General features: G+C 37.1%; 1 protein-coding gene across 3 annotated transcripts in view; it reads left to right on the top strand.

Annotated features, from left to right (window-relative positions):
- CRPPA (CDP-L-ribitol pyrophosphorylase A) overlaps positions 1-22,116 on the top strand; it is a 125,873-nt gene that overhangs the window by 7,979 nt on the left and 95,778 nt on the right. For all 3 annotated transcript variants that reach the window (XM_084282700.1, XM_084282702.1, XM_084282701.1), the window contains exon 3: positions 19,018-19,167. In XM_084282700.1, the coding sequence (XP_084138826.1) occupies positions 19,018-19,167 (150 nt within the window). The remainder of the gene's footprint in view (positions 1-19,017; positions 19,168-22,116) is intronic.

The raw sequence follows: 22,116 nt of genomic DNA, 5'->3' as shown, positions 1-22,116 counted from the left end.
AGTTTCCAGTCATTAAAACTTTAAGTCTGTTAGAATCTTAATGAGGTTTTTGACCTTTCTCATTTAGCACAAAATATCTTTCCAGAATTAATTCTGTCAAAGACAGAATGGATCCCTCTTGTAAATCTCTTTTAAATGAGATTATTTGAGAGAAGTAGAAGAACGGGGTTAATTTTACTCATGTTGATTTGAAATGAGTAACTATTTTCTGAAGGTGTATGTGTTTGTGTCTTTATGTATGTGTGGTATATTGTATCTCTCTCAGCTTTGTGTTTTTTGTTTTCAGTGGGAGCCATGAAAATGTACTTGTTCACTTTTTCTTGAACCTCCTGTGATTTTAATGTAATACTTTTTCCCTATCTTTCTTTTTAATCGGGTATAAGATGCTTCCAGTAAAGCAATAGGGAACCAAGGCAATCCCCACTTGACTTTCTCAAGGCAATGTACTCTAGTTCATCTGAACTTCGGACTGGTAAATATTTTTTAACCTAGATTGCCGAAGTATCATTTGATCTTATAAAGATGATCTTACACATTTGTTATAGTCTTTTCCACTGTATAATGTCTGTTTGAAATGTGTGTGGTATTTATTGGCCCTACTATGGCTTCCTGTGTTGGTTTAGGGCCACTGAATTCAGTGAAGCTAGGCCATCAGAGAACTGGACTACAAAATCTGTTAGCTGCTGATGCTACCCAACAAAGTAATTGAATTGATAACATGAGGAGAACTTCATCATATGTAACAAACTGGCAGATCTTCCCTCCAGAGGGTGGTGTGGTTATCTTCACTTGACAGTGACAGAATTTTGAAGAACTAAATGACCAGAAGACTCTTAATCGAAACTGCCATGCAGGGTTTTGAATATCAGAAAGATTTGGATGAAGAGAAGCAATCATCTTTAGTTCTTCCTGTAGTCAAATTCTTTGCATGTCTAGAAGAGGGTCAGTTCTTCAGTCTTTCAGTACAAAAAGTAATTACTTCCTTTTGCATTATATAGAAAGGTACAAAACCTGGCAGAAACATCGTATTAAATCACTAATGTAATAGGGATAATGCTGTATTGTTGTTCATCTGCATACCATATAGATAACATAATTATGAGAAGCTTTAATGTTCTTTAAAATGGCAATTGATCAAGTAAATTATTGCACTTCTAGCTGCCAATTGTCAGACAAATAAATTACTTTATTGCACTTACTAATCAGTTTGTTATTTGCCTGTAGGAATTAAAATGTGCAACCTATCCAGAACTAATAAATTATGCCTTAAATCCCTTAAACAATCCCTTGATTATGTGAAAATATTACTTTGTAACCAATTAAATTCCATTTATGTTTTTGGGGTAATTTTGTAATTAAAATTACATGTTTCTAGAAACAAATTCTTTATTGCTAGTAAAAGTTGGGAAAAGTGGAAGCTTCAGAAGGCATCAGTCCAAAGCCTCCAGCAATATCTCATTGCCAACATTGCATTTTAAACAACATAACTAAAAAAAGTGCTTACAAGGAAAAAAATCAGGAAGGCAGGGGGGAACTTGTCAGTTCTGCTGTTGAGGGTTTAAAAAAAAAAAAAAAAAGGAAAGAAAGGCACATTACAGTCAAAGACTGTATTTAACAAACTAGGTTTGAAGGTATAGTTTGATTCTTTGACTGAAGAGAGTGAATCAAAACTGCTTCCTTAAAAGTTGGATTCTGGAAACTGTTGAACATCATTGCTGTATTCTCAGGTTTAACAAGGACCTGAACAAAGCATAATGCCAATACAGGTGTACAATGTTGATCAGTCTCCTTGGCTATCATTCACATACACAATCAGGTAAAATCACTGGACAGCAAACACCACGTATTGTGTTCAATCTCTTCTCATCTCTGAGTTTACTCACAATCAGTTCTGTGCTTGTCACTTGTGATGTATTGGGAAGCTGGAGCAGAAAATGTGTGTGCATAAGCATGCCATTCTTCCACCCAGTTAGACAGTAAAATAAAATGCCTTACATATGATTATTGAATTGCGTTAGCAAAATACGGTGAAAGGCAAACCAAAAAATGCTGTTTTTTTTTTTTTTGCACTGAAAATGGAGGAGGGCATGGATGGATAAGTAGTAAGGCAGATCTGGTCTGGTATACTTATGTGGGGAAGGCAATATTGGAGCAGTTATGCTCTCTGCTTTTTTTTCTCATTCTTTTAAAAGCAATGATCTTTTTGTTGTCATATTATATCCTCAGTTTTTACTGTATATGGAATATTTTACACATTTTTCCTTTCCTGTCTGGTTTTGTTAGTGGTTGAGAGCAGTTTAGTAAGTTTCTCTTCCCCATCCTTGGAGAAGCTCAGAAACTGTCCAGACATGGTCCTGGGCAACCTGCTGTAGGGAGTCCTACTTCAACGAGGGAGTTGGACCAGGTGATCCCCACAAGTCCCTTCCAACATCAACCATTCTGTGTTTCTGCTCAATATAGTTATACTTTCTGGTGTCAGAAACTAGCATTGGATTCTGATGTCCTCTGCATGGACAGAAAAAAGGGACAACCACATTGTTTAATTGTCAAGACCCTTAAAGTAATGCAAGGCATACACATAAGGCAGACGCTATTTTTAAACATGTAAATTTCTGCCATGTCAGATGTATAATTAAGTTGTTAGAAGCTGCAGTTTATTATTTGAAATGGTACTTTATTTAAATATACTTTGTTTGTTTGTAATCTGTGCTTTTGAAATAAATACATAGTATTCTCTACACATAAAGACTTGCTTGAAGTTTTTCTCCTAGACTGAACATCAAATCAGATGTGTAGAAGTTTTCTGAAATATGTCCAGGTCTGTTTATTCAAGCACTTTCCTGCTGAGAGATTGATAGATATAATCAATATGATTAAAATCAATGCATTCTAAGCAGTTGAATAAGTATTTGATTATAAAACAATTGGCTATTTCCAAATAGAAGACTCTTAAATATGTACTGAGTCTGTGTGCAAAGTTCCCTCATACAAATAATCACAAAACATGCCTGAACAGATATCCCTGTCTGTTGAAATCAAAATGGGTAGTCAGGTGTTTGAGAGCATCTCTATAGTACTGAATAAAATTATATTTTTTTCCCCTATTTTTTTTTTTTTTTATATCAGAGCTACTAGCATGACCACATAATTAGTCATAAATTCTTTGTAGCTTACCTATCAGTTTCAGACTTCAACATATATATGATCAGAATAGTCTAGTTTTAAGACAATATAGTTGAAGAAAAGTAAGTAAAACAAACAAACAAACAACTCCTTTGGTATAGGTAAAATGCTTTTCAAAATACTCCCAGCATACATGAAAAGAGTCCCTGGACTCTTTTCATAATGTCCATGTCTTGAATACTTCAAACTTTTTCAAAGCATGACACCTGAAACAGCATCTCCAACTTAAAAATAGCATGGCAATCCTCATTTATTGTACAAAAATAATAAAAGATTTTGAGATACAACTGCCGAGTATGAAGGAAACCCTTCAGAAGAGACACACCTATTTTATTAAAAAAACTTTTTTTGGACGTGAGCTTCAAGATTAAGTAATGACATTTATTAATTTTTTTTTTAATCATGTAGTGAATGAGCTCAACAGCTATTTGGAAACCCATCTGTTCTTTATGAATTAAAAGAAAATGAGAATGAAACATTTCTTACGGTTTAAAGGGATGAATATTAGGAGTCAGAAGTGGGAGAAGGTGGCATATTTTAGGTTACTGTTCATACATACTTAACTGCACAGTGCTGTACTGAGGGAGGAGGGGCAGGCAGGTATGTCAAACTGGCGGAAATCAGTTGGTTCTGAGTTTTCTGCCCTTTTGAATCTTTAATCCTGACACCAAACTTAGAGTTTCTGGCTTATACTACTTACATGTATGGTTATGTTCTGACGTAGGAAACCTAGTTCAGTTATTAAAATATATGCCGGGATTTTTCATATGTAATTTTTGTCAATTCATATTTGACGTACATGTCCGTTCTTTCCTGTTTTTGTTGGCTACAACACTGTCTTAATCGATCAGCAGTTTAATCTCGGTTAGTTACTGTGGTTCATCAGTCAAGCCATTGACAAACTAGTGTCTTTGCATACTTGTGGTGGTACTTTGGTCATGGTGACTACACAATTTTGAGCCTGTTTTTGTTAAGGAAAATTACATGAGGCCAGTGTCGGTTTCATGCAAATTTATCATGGAATCACAGAGTGGTGGAGGTTGTAAGGGACCTCTGGAGGTTATTCTGCTTTATCCCCTGCTGAAGCAGTGTCTCCCAGAGCAGGTTGCACAAGGCCATCTAGACACAGCTTTTGAAGACCTTTAACTGGGGAGACTCCACAACTACTCAGGGCAACTTGTGCTCAGTCACACTGACAATAAAGAAGTGCTTCCTGATGGATGTTCAGGGGGAACCTCCTGATGTTCTTCCTGATGTTTCAGTTTGTTCCCATTGCCTCTTGTCCTGGTACTGGGCACCACTGAAAAGAGCCTGGCTTTGTCTTCTTTACATCCACCATTCAGGTATTTATTTACATTAATAAGATCCCCCTTGAGCCTTCTCTTCTCTAGGCAGGTGCAGCTCTTTCAGCTTTTCCTCATAGGAGAGATGCTCCAGTCCTTTGATCATCATAGTGGCTCTTCTCTGGACTCTTCTTATAATGTCCATGTCTCTCCTGTGCTGGAGCCCAGAGCTGGACTCAGACCCCTAGGTGTGGACTTAATAGAGGGGAAGGTGTGCTGAATAGAGGGGAAGGATCACCCCCCTTGACCTGTGGGCAGTACCCCTCCTAATGCAGCCCAGGATCCATTAGCCTTCTTTGCTGTAAGGGCACGCTGCTGGCGTATGTCCAACTTGGTGTCCACCAGGACCCTCAGGTCCTTTTCTGCAGAGCTGCTTTCGTTCTGGGTGTCCCTCAGTACATAATGGTACGTGGGCTTGTTCCACCCCAAGTGCAGGACTTTTCTCTTCCCCTTGCTGAACTGGAGTGTTTCCTCGGCAAGTGTGCAGATGGCACAAATTTAACTTTGTTAAAAACAGAACGTGTGGATCCCAGTCTCCTACATGGAAATGATGCAGTGCTCTGGAGCCACAAGCTTACAGGTAGCCTTTGTGAACTCACAGCAGTCTCATGAAGTTAGTGTCTTCATCCTTTGCTTCAAACCATGACACAGTGTTTAAACTTTAACCATTTGGATTATTTATTTATTTATTTGTTTGTTTGTTTCCAGCTATTCTTAGTGTGGTTTTGCTGCAGTATGGAAAATAGTTTTACAATGGATTCTTTATTTTTAAGCCTGTAGTAATGGATACCTATCAGAAACATACTGATATTTCCATTCCATTATGGCATTATTGGTCCCATAAAAAGTTATAACCTTTGCAGCCAAGTCTTTATTTATTTTCTTTGTTGAATGGAGAGCTAATGTTTTGTTAGCAAATACTTGAAGCCTTTGTCCTAACAAGCTGTAGTGTTTGGCGGTGGGAAAGCACTGGTAAGGAGAGAAGCAACGCTGCTATTTTCTGGTTTCAATCTCAGTAATTTAGTTGAGTCATTGCATTCATTAGGAAGGATGCAACTCAACCAACTGAAATACATTAAATCTCAGAAACAGAAATTATAATCTCCCTTTCTTTGCAGCCAGAATAACTGTGCCTAATATTTAATCCTTTTTAAAAAGGTGGTTTAATCCCCCATTTTTTAGCTTCTAGAAGGCTACAATAATTTTAACCTGACTTCCTTTTAGGTAGGATTAAGTTATACTGGAAATAAATTTTAAGTGTGGCTTCCTCGGCATGGGTTGTTGCTGAGGTCACTGCCATGTAACATCTACAAGATGCACCCCCTTTATATTTAGAAACACTCTGTGTATGACATTGGCATTGATCTGAGATGAGTGAAAAGCCCTGAGAGGGGAATGGCACACAGGTGTGTATAGAGCTTGAGGAGCAAAGCTCAGCTGGTCAGATATGTGTGAGGAGCTGAATGAAGGCCTCTTCTGCACTCCCTCCCCTCCTTTAGCGGTGCTGTGCACCCAAGGAGGAGGGATGTAGGGGCTGTATTTTCGGTTAGTGAGCTGACATATGAGAAGGGAACCGGGCTGTTTTGTGGTTGCAGAAAAAAGTCAAGACTGTAGCATATGACAATTAATTGTAATTAATTAATTGTAGTTAATTGTAGATTAGTTATTATTTCTATTTCTTAGTAGCTTTTATGATTTTTCTGTTCAACTGACTGTAATATATTACAAAAATCTGCTAGTGGTGAACTGCAGTTACAATTTTGAATCCTTTTGTGGCTCACTTCAAAATAAAATGCAAAGTGCCTTTCTTCAAAACTGAACAGAGCAGAAGCTGGAACATACACTACCTTTTGTCTTTATGAAAAGTAGCATAGTCTCTGGATAGTGAGGTATATATCACAGAAACACAGAATCATCTAGGTTGGAAGAGACCTCCAAGATCACATAGTCCAACCTCTGACATAACACTAACAAGTCCTCCACTAAACCAGATCACTAAGCTCTACACCTAAAGTCTTTTAAAGACCTCCAGGGATGGTGACTCAACCACTTCCCTGGGCAGCCCATTCCAATGCCTAACAACCCTTTAAGTAAAGAATTTCTTCCTACTATCCAACCTAAACCTCCCCTGATGCAACTTTAGCCCGTTCCCCCTCGTCCTGTGGGGAATAGACCACGTTCCCCCTTGTCCTGTGGGAGAATAGACCACATTCCGTCCTCGGCATGTGGGAGAATAGACCAACCCCCACCTCGCTACAGCCTCCTTTAAGGTACTTATAAAAGCGATAAGGTTGCCCCTGAGCCTCCTCTTCTCCAGTATGAACAACCTCAGCTCCCTCAGCCGCTCCTCATAAGACTTGTTCTCCATACCCCTCACCAGCTTCATTGCCCTTCTCTGGACTCTCTCGAGCACCTCCATGTCCTTCTTGCAGTGAGGGGCCCAGAACTGAACACAGTACTCGAGGTGCGGCCTCACCAGAGCCGAGTACAGGGGGACGATCACCTCCCTAGCCCTGCTGGCCACACTGCTTCTTATACGAGCCAGGATGCCGTTAGCCTTCTTGGTCACCTGAACACACTTATATTCAGCTTATATTAGCTTATATTCAGCTTATATTCAGCTAACTAGCAACCAATACTCCTAGGTCCTCCTCTGCCAGGCAGCTTTCCAGACATTCTTCCCCCAGCCTGTAGTGCTGCTTGGGGTTGTTGTGCCCCAGGTGCAGGACCCGGCACTTGGCGTTCATACAGTTGGCCTCAGCCCATCAGTCCAGCCTATCCAGATCCTCCTGTAGAGCCTTCCTACATTCATTCCTACATTCCTATATTCATTCATATATAAGATGAAATGGAGGAGGAGAAAGTGAAAAAGTAATAAGTATTTCTCTATATTCTTGCTTCTTGTTTTTGATCAAACAGTTGCAGGAGGAATTGATTATGTTTAACTTTATTCCTCGTTGAGGAGACTGGGGTGTCCTCAGTGCAGGGGAAGATAATCTGAAATCCAGGGATCTATATAGTAGAATCTTTAACTAGGGGTTTGCTATTCAGATGCAGGATGAAAATTATCACAATTTAAAAGGCATCAGCTTCTTATTCTGCCAATGTAGTTTTCAGTAAAAATATCAGATAGTGCCCATGTCAACTTGTTCACTTCAACAGCCATCTCATTTAAGAAGTTGGTAGATAAAAATGGAAAACAAAATAAAACAAAACAAAAAATAACATCCAACAAATTTTCATTGTCCAACAATGGATTGAGAGTAGATAGCAAAGGTTTACATCTATTTTCATCAGAATCTTTATGTTAAGTGGAAATAATAACTTCATACTTTTGTTTATTTTTTTTTTAATGCAAGATGACTTCATAAAGTTATCTGGCTTATTTTAGATCATTTTCTTTTACCATAAATGTGTAAATATTAGCTCATTTTACCGAAACAGACACCTTTATCTTTCAATTTTAAAGATGTATGTATTTTATATACATATTATGTGTATGTATGTATAAATTACTTTCACAGATACTGAAAATGGAGAATGTGAGTATATCTTGTGGCAAGGTTATTTAAATATGTAGTTGTCATATTCTTCTGATTAGCAAAAGGAGATGCCAGTTTTAGTGTAAAACTAGCAAACTCCTTATAAAATGTCAGTTTAAAACAGATAGTTAAATAATGCTGCTACTGTTTGAAGTCTTTCTGTTGATATAAATAGTAATTAAAATTAGTGCTCGAAATAATTTTTATTTTTATGTTCCATTCTGCGTAAACCAGATTAATGGGTAGGTTGTTGTCTGGTATTTATTTTACAATGTTTTTGGGGTACTGTGAAAGATTTTAATTGGTGCTTTTTTTTTTTTTTTTTTTTTTTTTAATCAGCATATCAATTTACCAATCTCTTTGCATCTGTCTTGCCTAAATGATCTGTAATTGCCCTCTTTATGTCATAAAAATACACACTTGAAACTGGATTGTTCTAGCCACTTGTACATGGCAGAATATGGAAAAGATCCTCAGCCTTATTTCTCTTATTAAGGATTATGCATACACACATCTCTATCTTTTTTCCTTTTTCACCAAACACTGCTCTGAAAAGAAATCTGAATTTTTATCCAAGTGCACAACACCTGCCCTGTAGGTTAAGTGATGCTTCTCAAAATCAAGTTGACCTGCCTAATGTGCTGTAATAGTTTGCTGGGATCATTCTGTGCTTATGCTTGTGTTGCCAAGAAGGTAGGTGGATTGTGTTACAGATTCAGCTAAAACTGCCTTCAAGAGCACTGAAGCATGCAGGAGTGAATTCAGGAGGTATCACATTCATACACAGAAGTATTAGCATCACTATTTGAACCAAACTAGTGTGATAAATAAAAATCTATTTTACAAGGCCTTTGATAACAGAGAAGGTCTAAGATAAAACTTGTAAAAGAGGCAACTTGAAATTTTGAAATTAATGTGTTGTAGAAATAAGAAGTGTGGGTGCAAGACTTCCTGCAAGAAGAGGACCAGGCAGATCTGAGGGAAGCAGCTGAGTGAATTCAGAAGGCAAAAACACTTGATAAACAGGCCCAGAGTTGCTTAGGGAACTGCATGGGCACAGACCATAGTGCCTGTGTTTTTGATTGCTCAGGACTCTGTGTGTAAGGTAGAGAGTTACAAAAACTGTGGCTTTGCCTTTGGTTGATGGTGCACTAGTCCTTCTATAACCCCTCAAGATTTTTTCTTCTTCATAGTATGTAAATCCTGCATTTTACAGTGTGTGGTGGATCAGTATCTATTACATCACAATATTGTTAATTTTATAATGGCACAGGCTTTTTGGAAGTAAAATATATCTTAACTGTAATTGTAACTGCTTTGGCAGTAACTTTTAAGATTTCTACTGTGCTGAACATAAGCATTAACTCCTCTTTATATTGACTTACAATTTGCAAAGTCCTTTGTGGCACACTGTGGCCAGTTGCTGTCTGTGATATGCTTATTTTGCTTTCTTGTTCCAACCCATACATATAATTTCTGTTGCATATTCCCATCATTCTGTCTTTTTGAAGGGAATCTTTTTGATTTTCTTTGAGAAGTCTTACTTTTTCCACAGAATAAAGTTTAGAATTTGGTATGTTGTTGATTGGATCAAAGCAATATTTACAGATATTTGTAGAGGTATATGCTTTAGATACAAAAGAACAGAAATTATGTAAAGTAATATATATATATATATATATATGCAGCCTTAATTTTTGAGGAAGTTTCAGCTATCAGTAACCTTGAGTTTGCCATAGCTAATTGAGGCTCTGACACGTCTTGATGTACATGTACTATCCCCAGTTACTCAGATAATATGTTCTGATAAAGGTGACCTCATTAGAAGAAATGTTTTCTTTTTCTTAAACAGTGTCATAAATATACATTACATTTGTTTAAGGAATCTTGTCTCTTTGAAGTCAGTTCAATGTACAACATAGTGTCAGCTCATTAACATTGGATCAAAGTGTATATTAAATTTCTGATTAAACATCCCGTCTTTTGCAGCTAGGAATAAACACAATTATAACTTCTTCCTTCCTGGTGTTGGTTTAAGATTAACATGTGTCCAATTTTAGGGAGTTCTGCTGTTGTTCCTAGCCAGCTGGGTAAACAGACTTTAAGGAAATTAGGTGAAGTTTAGTATACGAGCGTATTATGTAGTGTTCAACACACATGTTCTAATTAACCTTCGTTTTGTCTGAGTGATGATTAAGTTTCGTATCTGTGTTACACCAAGCTTGTTTAACATTTCAACCAATACTGTCCTTGGGCAATTAGAAGCTGCCAGTACAAATATATCAAGACAACTGGAATTGGACTGGTTGTTGATGCTACCTACACTGAAGGCACTTCAGCACATCTCTCACCAAGGAGAATCAAAGATAGTGTGCCCATAGAGATTATTAATTTTAATATCTTTTTTTCAACAAAATTCTTAGTAAGATAATTAAGATGTTTAAAAAAACGGCAAGACTTGATCTGTAATGGGTATGCAGCCAAGGTTAGGTATTGTGCTTGTTGGTAGAAGGAGTCCTGCCCCCACCACAGAACTGCCACTCAAGTTATGTCTGAGCTACATGGTGAAGTCTGTGCATGAGTATGTGTGTAAGCATGATATGCTCTGGACTTGAAGTTGTGTTTTGTGACACAATAATGAGAGTACTTCTATGTCTATTGTGGTGTCTTACTCTTCAGTGAGTCATCCTGGTTGTCCTGGTTGTCCTGGTTGTCCTGTAGTCCTGTCTTCATGCCACATCTCACGCTTCAAGGGAAAAGCATGCAGCTGAGGTATTGCTTTGCAGGGGCCTTTTGAACCATCAACAAGGAGTTTTGAGGGCAGTGGGTGATAGGTTTGAGTCCAATAGCCTGGCTGCTGCCTTGCCTTGCAGTGCAGCAAGTAGGTGGCTGCTGGGTGCAGAATGAGGTTCAGAGTGCTGTACTGGTTCACTTTGAAAGTTGGACTAGCTTGGGCTTGAACGTGGGTTTGCACCCAAGTTTAGAAAATTGTACAGGTGCAGCCAAACCATCGTTAGCAGCTGCTCCTCTGTATAGGAGCGGTAGCTTATATGTGTTGTTACTTTGTCCATTCTTTTCCATCCAGATAGAATTGTTGCGCCAGGTAATTGTTTTCCATAAGTTGGCGAGGTAGGACTGATTTGAGGAGACACTTGGTCTTCCATCTCTGCAGTGGAATCAAAAGATTGCTCATTAGATTACAACTTTCAGTTATAGAGATGCTAAAGAGTAGTCCTAGGCAGCAGCTGTATACCAAATGCAGAAAAGGAAAAGAAAAAAATCATAAGAAAAAAAAAAAAAAAGATGGGGCATTTGAATTTCTGTGAACTACCTTGAATGGACATTAAAAAAGTTCAGATGGTTGCATGACTGTTTTATTAGACATTCTTCGCTTCAGATTTACAATACAAAAATGGGGAAAGAACATTCTCTTAAAAATGTGAAATATTTTGATCTTTTAACTGAGTTTTTTGAAATTTTCTTTGAGAAATTTGAAATAAGAAATCTTTCAGTAAAGACAATTCTGCTAACTTCAATGGTAATTACTGAGGGTGGCTCATGTTCACTACTGTAGGTACAATTAGCTCGACTGCAGATGTCTGAATAGGAATGCATGTTTCTACCTGTTTCATGTTTCACAGGTACTGTGTTTATTTCTGAATTTTTCATTCTGTAGAGGGCTGTGAATGCCCTTCATGGCAAGTAGCTAGATTTGTGTAAAAGAATACTTACCCTGTAGTAACATATGGAAACGGTTTGATGGAATAAAATGAGAGGAAATTAATCATGGTTATTCTGAGCTTCTTTTGCTGGTTCATAGCCAGACCTAATTTAAACTGAAATTCTTAGGAGATGGTAGTGTTTGGTCACATATAAATAATCTTTCACCTAATAAAAAACATTCCAGGACATATTTGTAAACTATTAGATACCTAGCTTGTCTAAATTAACATACATTGTTCTTCATGGTTTTTATTATGTAGTTGAACAGTGTCCTAACGTAATCCTTGTCTTCATGGAAGAGGATAAAATTGTATGTGTATTTACCAAATTCACCTCTACAAAATTGACTTTAATCGAGTTCCAAAAAGATGTATTTGTCTTGCAAAGTGTGACTGACCCCACAACCTCCAGCATACAGTTCCAAAGAAATCAGCTGCTTTGAAGTGATGAACATGTATTTCTAAGTCCAGTGTATATATGCAAGACACGTTTATTTTTAATAAGGCAGGGTGTGACTAAATCATCTGAGAGTTTGGTTCAGTGCTATTTTGTTTGTCAGAGTGGAAAACAACTCTGATTAAAGAATTAGAATTAATAAATATGAATGTTGAGAAAACATATAAAAACATCAGAATTGGGCTATTCTTCTGAGGATGACACTCAGAAGCTTTGGATGTGTTTGTCATCAGGTCTATTTCTAAGTAATTTTAAAACATTGACTCTAATGCTATTAGGATGTTTGAAATATAAAATATACAATTGTTTTATATTACTAGACAGCTGAGAAGGTAAAAAGCATAGGTAAAATGAACTTCAGTGGAGATGAAAGCTCTGAATGGAGAATAAAAGTCTTTCAGGACTAATTCAAAAGTAGAAGGGAATCATACTAGATGAATGGGAGAGTCTGATCGTTTAGGATTAGCTTTTGTAAAGTTTTAGGCTGTGATTCCTGCTTGCTTGAAGTTCAAGGTTGCAAATTGGCCATCTAAGTGAACTTTGTGGATCTGCATTAATACTTGCGGTCTAGTGGGGTCAAGGGTGTGCCAAAGTGTGTGTGTGTGTGTGTATCTAGTGTATCTATATATGTAGGTGTGCATATATAGTATATATATATGTGTGTATATACATACATATATATATGTGTATATACATATATATATATATATATATATATATATACACATAGTATATCAGCCTGCAGGACCTGTGGTTGCCTGACCTTGTTACCCCACTGTTGTAAAATGAAATGAATTCCAGTTGTGGCATTTTTTTGTACAGATTTTGTGCCACTGGATTTTTTTTTTTTATATTCCTAGTCCATATCATTCACCTTGCTTAGCGCTGCAGTTATTTGATCGTGTTCTGTTTTGTTCCTGGCTACCAAAAAGAAACATAACAGTGACGCAGGTGTGTTGTTTTCCATGCTGTTTTGGAGCTTCTGACTGTCGTTGTTCTTGGCAAGTTCTGTTCTGGACATGGAGCATTGGTCTCGGCTGAATGCACGGTGTGTCAGGGATATTTGTTACCTGGGTAATTCCTTGCTTGTCATATAAGCATCACCTGCCCCACCCACACAGACTGTTTTGCAGTTTTAGTGAGTTCTGTTTTTTTTTTTTAAGCAACATGAGAATTTTTGATTATTCAAGAAAAATAAATCATGCTGCATTGTGTTACCCAAGTTTGTATTTTTGTATAAGTACTCACAGAATACATCCCTCTAAATCATTTCTGTTCAGAATAAAAGTATGATAAAATAAGAAAAATAAGGTGTTACTGTTAAATGGAAAGGTAGAGCAGTATGCCCTGAATATGCCTTGGGTGGTGAGGTACTGACACAGGTTGCCCAGAGGGGCTGTGGATGCCCCATCCTTAGAGGTGTTCAAGGCCAGGTTGGATGATGCCAACATGATCTTGTGGGTGGCATCCCTGCCTATGGCAGGGTGTTTGGAACTAGATGGTCTTTAAGGTCCCTTCCAACCCAAGTCATTCTATAATCATAGAACTGAATCTATGAATCTATTGAAAATACTTTTGGACAGTGTTACTGACCTGGGTGAGGCCCTTCATTCTATACCTCTTTTCCAGTCACCATCTTTAAATCTTGACTGTATGCTGTGCTGTACGCAGTTACGCAAAAAGCTGAATAGAAAACTGAGAAACTGTTTGTAAATGCTTTTTATTTGTGCTGTTTAAGGGTTATAAGAGATGCCTACTGTATCTAAAGGCTGGTTCAGTGTTCAGCATATGCATTGAAGGAGCTTGCTTCTGTGAGATATTAGTCTATCATTTTCACTGAAGTTGATAGAACTGTATGTTCTTGTGACATTTTAAGACTGTTTTGAGGAAATGATAGAGATGGATGTGGATTTTTTTTCCCCAGTATTTTGTCTGCAAGAAAATTAACCAGTAGCAGTATATGTCTGTTATGCTCAAAAAAAAAACCCAAACCAAACCAAAAAAAAACCAACCAAAAACAACTTTAAGAGCTTGCCCACAGTTATTTTACTGCTTTCACAAATCTATTTATCAAAATATATAAAAACAGGGGAAGGAAGAACTACTTGCATTTCCTGTTCATGCCAGATGAATCGAAACTAGTGCTTGACTGTCTTTGAAGTGGAGAGGCTTGAAGGTTGTAAAGTGGCCATTTAAAGAAAATGTTTAACAGTCCATTAACTATCAGCATAACATTTAGGAACTGTGTATGATACATTTTGTATGTGATTTTGAAAAAGAATCCACCTGAGATCTGGGTCAAAATGATTAGGAATTGGAAAATGGGAACTCTGCATAGGGTAATGTTAGTATAAGACACAAACACTTCCTTTAGGCTCATGAGAGTTTGTGGTAGGATAATTCAAAGTATAAAAACGAAGTGTAAAACTATCCTGTCATGTTAACCAGTACTCATAATTTTAAACAAGGACACATTTTCTTTGTTTCATTCATTTTTTAAAAATTCATGTCTGAACCTCTTACCCGAGAGCTGGGCCAAGTACCTGTACATTCCTGACATAGACAGCAAGTCAAAGCTTCTCCAATTAGAACAAATAGAACTCACATACCTAAGACTCAGTGTAAATACTCTCTTTACCAAAAAAAAGAGAGAGGTCTGTTGTTACGGATCTATTACTGAAAAACCAACATGGAAAATCCTCACAAAGAATAAAGTACTTGGTGTTGTAACTGAATGCACATAGGCTGACTGGATGATTGTGTTCTTCACTTGCACCCCACAGCCATAAGGGGCGTGAGGTTCAGATTTCTGAACGGAAAAATGTTTTCAATAGGCCTGTCTTCAGTACCTAAATTCTCTGTTCCATTCATTGTAAGACTGCTAGGAGTGGAAATCAGGAAAGGCTTTTTGCTGAGGAGGGTGGATACTTGAGCTGACCGGAAGGAAATACACCATATATCTCAGACCGTGTCCCTCTTTGGCCTGTGTGTGAGAACAAAATTCACAACTCAATTCTTCTGCTTTTACATGCCAAATATTATGTTTTGACCATGAATGAAGATACCCATGGGCCAATTTTGGAACCAGAAGCATGTGGGGTGAGCTCTGAGTAAGCCAGTGTGGGTTTGGCATCTGTGTCAGCATATGCCAACTAGCAAATATTGCCAAAAGTCTTGCAGATGCAAGATTTCCTGTGCTAGGGGCTCAACCCTCTTGTCCCATATGAAAATAATGCAGAGCATACACAGCCAAGTTTTCCTTTACTTGATATCTGTTTCTCACAGTCTGACAGTGGCCTTAGGACCATTCATGGTTCTCGTGTCACTGAGGTGGTGAACTCGGCCCTGCCTAGGGTCACAGCATCTGGTTGAGATGTGTGCTTAGGTGCCAAGACAGAAAGGACATGCAGGTAGGTGAGCCAGTACTGAGGAAAACGAGCAGACCAGTTGCTGTATCTTGTCTCTTAGGATTTTCAACTCAGTGCTGCACCTTTGCAAGTATGCTCTAGCTCATGACCTCACAACTTTTGGACCTCTGCTGCTCATTTTCTGTAAGTAGAAACTTAACTGGCATTACATACAAAAGCTTTTACAGTACATTCTGCTTTTAGAGTATAGAGCAGTTATGGATTGAGTTATCCTTTTTTGGAATAAAAATTGAATTTTTTAAACAAATGGCTGCTAATTATCTTGTTGCTGAATGCATCGTTAGAATTTCAGTTGCATGATTTAGGCTGAAGCCGTAAATCTATTTCTTTGTGTTAAACTTTATGTTTTCAGTCAGTGTCAAGTATAGTTTGAGAGGCATATCTTACTGTGCTCATGTTGTGATTTCTCATTGAAACTGCTGGAAAGCAGGTGAAAAACCCTCAGCCTGCCACACTGGACTCAGTGCTGAAGTAACATAAAGCAAAATTTTAACTGTTAAAAAATGCCATTTGTTAAAATTTAGGTGCCATGAAATTTTCAGATACTCAAGAAATTAATTGGGGGCTTTAAAAATTACATGTTTGAATTTATAAGAAATCAAATCTTCCTCAATTTTCTGGAAGAGTTAGGCCTCAGCAAAGCAGGAGATGTGGTTCATTGTTGTCACAAAGATACAGATACAGACATTCATGAATTTTTATTGTGCAATAAACCAGATGTCAAGAAAACAATGTGTTTCAGAGCTCTTTTAAGAATGTCGTTTTGAGTATTTCAATTTTATTTAGAATTGAAGTTTGTTTTTTTGTTTCTCAGAGTGCATGTTTCTTTCACTTGTGAGATCTAGTTACGCAAGTCACATTGTATTCTGTTGGCCTGTTTTATGCTTAAAAAGTAACATGACATGATTGTTAAAAACTGTAATAAAATATTGGATCAGCCTAAGAAATCCTCTTTTTCTAACTGGTTTTCTGGAATGGTAACTGTTCCAGAAAAAAAAAAAAAAGTTAAATAGACTTAACTAATTACAGAAAAACTGTGGCTAACATGCTGCTCTGTCTCTTTTCCCATGACCTTCTAATTTTATAACTTTTTTTGTGTGTGTGACCAATTAAAATATGACGGCAGAGCAAAATAACATAATCCAAATGCCCAGCAGCTGCGATGTGGAGGTAATAATCCATGTCCTAGAATCACAGAAAATAGAGAGGGTACAAGTTGCAGATAATTTAGTGTTTCTACTTGTGCTTGTGCACAGATTTTCCTTAAAGTACATCTGTTAAGTTTTATTCTGCATTCAAAATGTTGATGTATTACTAAAATTGTAATGGTATTTATTTATTTTGTCAGTTTGCTACTTCTATGACAGAAGTAAAAATGATCTTGCCTAGGTCAGAGGGATGGACTAGATGACCTCTAGAGATCCATTACAGACAGCTTTTCTGTGATTTCATAATTCTTGCTGATCTTTCTGTACCATGTTTTGCCTCTGGATGACAGAAGATAGTGTTTTGTTCCATACAGTGTTTGTATAGATATCTACTCACACTTATTAGAAAGAAAAAGTACTTTTAAGGTTTTGAGAAAGTGGTTCAGGTACAAACTGACACACAGGAAATTCCTCTGAGTAAGAGGAAGAACATCTTTGCTATGAGGGTGACGGAGCACTGGAACAGGCTGCCCAGAGAGGCTGTGGAGTCTCCTCTGGAGATATTCAAGGCTCATCTAGATGTGATCCTGTGCAATTTGCCCTGGGTGACCTTTCTTGAGCAGCAGGGATGGACTAGATGATCTCCAGAGCTCCCCCCCAACCACAACCATTGCATGATTCAATTATCTCTGTCATATGAATCTTTTCAATCTTTTCTATTGCTTCTCCCTGCCCCATGCCCAGGTAGCTCATTGCATACCACAGCTCTTTGGGCATGGGAAGTTGATTAACATCTCTGTCCTCATTATGTAAAACAATGAACTAAGAAGCTGTATTTTAGACCTCATAAAGTGCTCAACACACTGACTGTAGTCCCCTGTTTTATTGTTCAGTAGTGTGAAAGGGGGAGGGAAGGCAACTGTAGTTCTTTCTCTTAGCAGAGGAACAACACTTAGGGCTCTTTTTGCCACTGGATGGTTATTTGAGGTCAAAAAAATACTGTAAAAAAAGGACAAGACTTACATGTCCGAGACTGGCATTGGCATGCTTTGCCATTAAAAAAAAAAAAAAAAAAAAAGAAATAAAAAACTGTGCTCTTATTTTCTGTCATGTGGTACCCGGTTTATTCAGTGGCAAAGTTATCTAGAAGATCTTTGGTGGCTACAGTGAAAAGTGTCAGAACTCACCACTGGAAGTTGTTTTCTAGGCATACTCCTTTAAGATGCTGGGTACTTCCAAGTATTTTGGAACAACAACATTTTAAAAAATTATTATTCAAAATAGATAATAAACAGTATAGTATGTGCGCACCATTCTCAATGATTAGCATTGTTAAAGAGCATGCTTTTCTCTCTGTGGCTTGATAAGCAGTGTTCTCCAGCTCTATCCTTTTCTTCTTGAACAAATTGTATGGATGCCTCTTGTTCCAATTACTTAAGTGACTGATGTAGCATAGGTAGATTTTTGGTTACAGAACTGCTAGGAGAGCTCTGTTTCAGAAATGCTATCGATCCTTAATACTCTATATTGATGAAAAGATCAAGGAAGTGAGTATGCTTAATTGGTTTCAGATCTAAGCAAGACCAAAACAGAAATATAATAATTTCATTATCTGTTCTGGGGCACAGTGCTGCTGGATACTGAGTACTTTCTGATTATACTGTATTCCCAGTGACTGTATTCCCAGTGACAGGTAATTGTGGATGCTCAGTATGAGATGAATTCAGCAAGGAGGAACAAGCTCAATTTGAAATTTTTGTTCTTGTTGCTTATTTCTGAGCAGTTTAACCAAATGGAAATCTATGAAAGCAATAGGTGCTGTGGATTGTCAAGACCTACCAGCTGTGTCTCCTGCAGTTTTATATCTAAATATGTCTATGCTCACAGAAACCACCTAATATGTATGTAGAAGAAAGTCTGATAATGATATCAGGTCTGTATGTGTGATTACAATAGATGTTTATAAAGGACTTAGATTTTTTTTTGTGCATCTAAATTCGCTCTCATTGTATACTTACACAGTCTTCTGTGGCTATATTGATATGAAAAGTTTCATATGGAGAGATACATAAAAGATAAGTAGAGAATTTATTTTAAAGCCCTGATTTTTTTATTATTTTATTTTTTTTGGCTGCAGCTATCTGATATACATTTGTATTAACATTTAGGCCTCTTTTTATGTTTTGTTTCACAGGCAGCAGGAGCAATTCGTCCTTTAGTTTCTACTGTTATTGCCTCTGGTGAAGATGGCTGTTTAGACCACTCATTGGAACGTGCCAGGTACAGAGCAAGTGAAATGCCTCAGGCTTTCTTATTTGATATAATCTATCAAGCATACCAACAGGTAAGACTTTGAGTTTTCTTATAGGACTGTTTGCCTTTAGTGTGTAAAAACAAACAAACAAACAAAAAACCTCTCACAAATAGGCATTTATTTCAGATCACATCAAATTGGACATCTTATTTCTCTGTGATATTTTGATGACAGTGCTTTATCGTACTCATCTATTCAAATATTTCTGGTATCAAACTGCCAAATACAAGGTGTGTGGGGGTGAGGGTCTAAACTATTGGAAACTATTGATTTGCTTTGAATTTTATTATATATTAAATAGATTATTTATATGAGTGGGCTAACGTGCTTAAAATTATGTATGTATTCTATATGTGTAGTTGATAGAGTATCAAACAAAGTTCTGCATACACAGTGTAGTAATGGCATTATATAATAATATGAGATCTAGGCTGTTTTAAAACACTTGGATAATATTACCTTGATACATCTAGAGAAATGTTTAAAGTGTTTCATATTGCATGTGTTATAATAAATGATCATATTGTACAAACTTTGATTACTGGCTGAAAATAATATTTTACATAGTGTGTTGTAATTATTTTTTTTTCTAATACATCATGTTAACTTCATCTTGATTTAAGAAGAACAAAAACTGTGGGTAGTATAATAAACCCTGACTTTTTTGCCTTTATCCCTCTAGAAGATTGCTTTCATTTGCCCCACCCTGCATTCACAGTTTACTGGAAACACTCCAGGCTTTCGTCTCGGCATTCTACTTCCTTTTCATTCATCACCTTGTGGAAATTGCCTGTCCTCCAGGTATCTTCTAGATTGACTGAAAGCAGAGCATTTCTTCATTTGTCACTTGGAAAGAATTATTTTTCACTCCACTAATGCTGACAGTCATCAGTCTTTCATTTCTAGAGTAAACAAGACAAAATTACTGATAGTGCATAGCTTTGAAGTCACCAACAACAGAACAAATGCGTGGACAGGCAATGAAGAGTACTTTGAAATGTTGGCAAAAATTCCATATCGTACCCTTTATGCATGATACCTGAAGCTATTCCTAGGTGCTGAAGATGAAGGGTTGTCCAAGATGAAGAACTACTGAAGTGATTGTACTAGCTCCAGCCATTTTACTTCTGATGGTAGGCAGGTGGAACTTCTTGATGTATACAGCTGATATGTCAAAATGAAAGTCTATAGCTTGAATGTAGTGGGCATGCCTGTGATAAAGGCAGTGTATACATGCATGGAACACATCTCAAGAGACAACAGCTACTGTTGGTTATGCAATCATTTCTTTCTTGTTGGTGTGTATCCGTTTTGGCAAATTGCATGTTTATGTGTTTTCTCAAAAACAAAACAAAACCCCTCTATTTTTTCCTACTGTGTTTGCTCCTATTTTGCAGATACAGAAGAGCTGGCAAATACATAAAAAAATTTTTTGCCCCTTATTGCCTTGCTCAAAAGGCAACTATATTTGCAATCCCTATGTTCCTCTGAATAGTGTTGTCTTCTCACATATGCATTCCATCAGTTTTCTTTTTTATATCCCTGCTCTTTCAAGAATAAGCCACCAAAGTTGTTAGCAAACAATCAAGGCTATGATTCCTTGTCCCCAGTTCCCTTTGCATTGGCTAAATTCTGGTCATTTAAATGCTCTGTGCCTTGGAGCTCTGAGAAGGATAACACTTCGCTAAATCTCTCAACTCATATTGTTTGCTAATTATTTATGTTTCAATGGTGCCTAGCTGTCCAAGTCAAGGATTAAGACCCTATTGTTCTGGGAACTGTACAAACAAATAAAAAAAGATAGATAATCACTGTCCTGAAGAATTTAGTAAAGCTACTGTAGGGCAGATTTTTGTAGGAATAGGTGCAGCTTACGGTACTTCATAGATGCCCATCATTGGTCCCCACAACATGGTAAAGTAGGTAAGTATCCTTGTACAGAAGAACAAAGATAAAAATTATATTGTTATTCATGTTGGAAGACACAGTGCTGGGAGTTGAACAATTCAGTTCAGCTGACTTGGCTTGTGATTATGATCCCATTTCTGTGTGGTTTATGCAGTTGTGACCTTTATGCAACAACAGTGGGGGGGAAAACAGCAGTCAAACATGCATTCCTTAGAAAGAAGTAGTCCATTTGAAATTTGCTTCAAATAACATTGCATTGAGGGTAATGTGGAATACTGCTCTTAAACTCTTTCATTTAAATGCATCATCTGATGTGAATAGGTAGAGAGTTAACTTCCAGATTTGTTCTTTTCCATAACTGTAAGATCTCTGGGTATCTTAACCACGAAGTTACACCTTTCAATTAAATATCAGTTCTCTTATTCTTACAAGCTACACATGAACAGCCCTTTTTTGCTTTTCTTGCCTGGCACAGGTTTGAGCAGAGCTGGCTAGTTTTCTCATTTACTTTTGTATGCTCTTTTTCTTTCTCAAATTGAAAAGCATTTCTTCAGAAACCTTTTTCTATTTCTTGCGTGATTAAAAAAGGACAATGGTAGTTTGGGCAACAATACATGCCTTGTACATAAAATTATTGAAGTAGATATAAACAATGTCAGATTGATTTGCAATATTTTCTTAAAATATATGTATATTACAGTGAATCCCTTTGCCAGTGGTGCCAAAAATCAATGTATCTGAGGACATCCAGACAGATAATTTGCATACATTTCTTTGTGTTGCATCTCAGGTTTTATGCTGGATCTCAGCATAGTTTTCTCTCTTATATCTTGTCTGTGGCCTTAAAACATATATTTTCCAAACAGGTATTTTGTGTTCAGGTCCTAAGGTAAATCTGGCCATGTTAAGAATTCTGTTGTCATAAAGAGTAACTTCTCAGCTTATAGTAGTGCTGTTGGAACGTTTTAACTTTTCCAAAAATTGCATGTACTTCCATTGTCCTTTAATGACTGAGAGGAATGTAAAACATACATTCCTCATTGATCTCATATCTGATATTTAAGTGGTGCA

This window comes from Netta rufina (assembly GCF_964035555.1).
Source record: "Netta rufina genome assembly, chromosome: 2".
Classification (NCBI taxonomy): Eukaryota; Metazoa; Chordata; class Aves; order Anseriformes; family Anatidae; genus Netta; species Netta rufina.
This window is presented reverse-complemented; position numbering and strand designations above follow the sequence as displayed.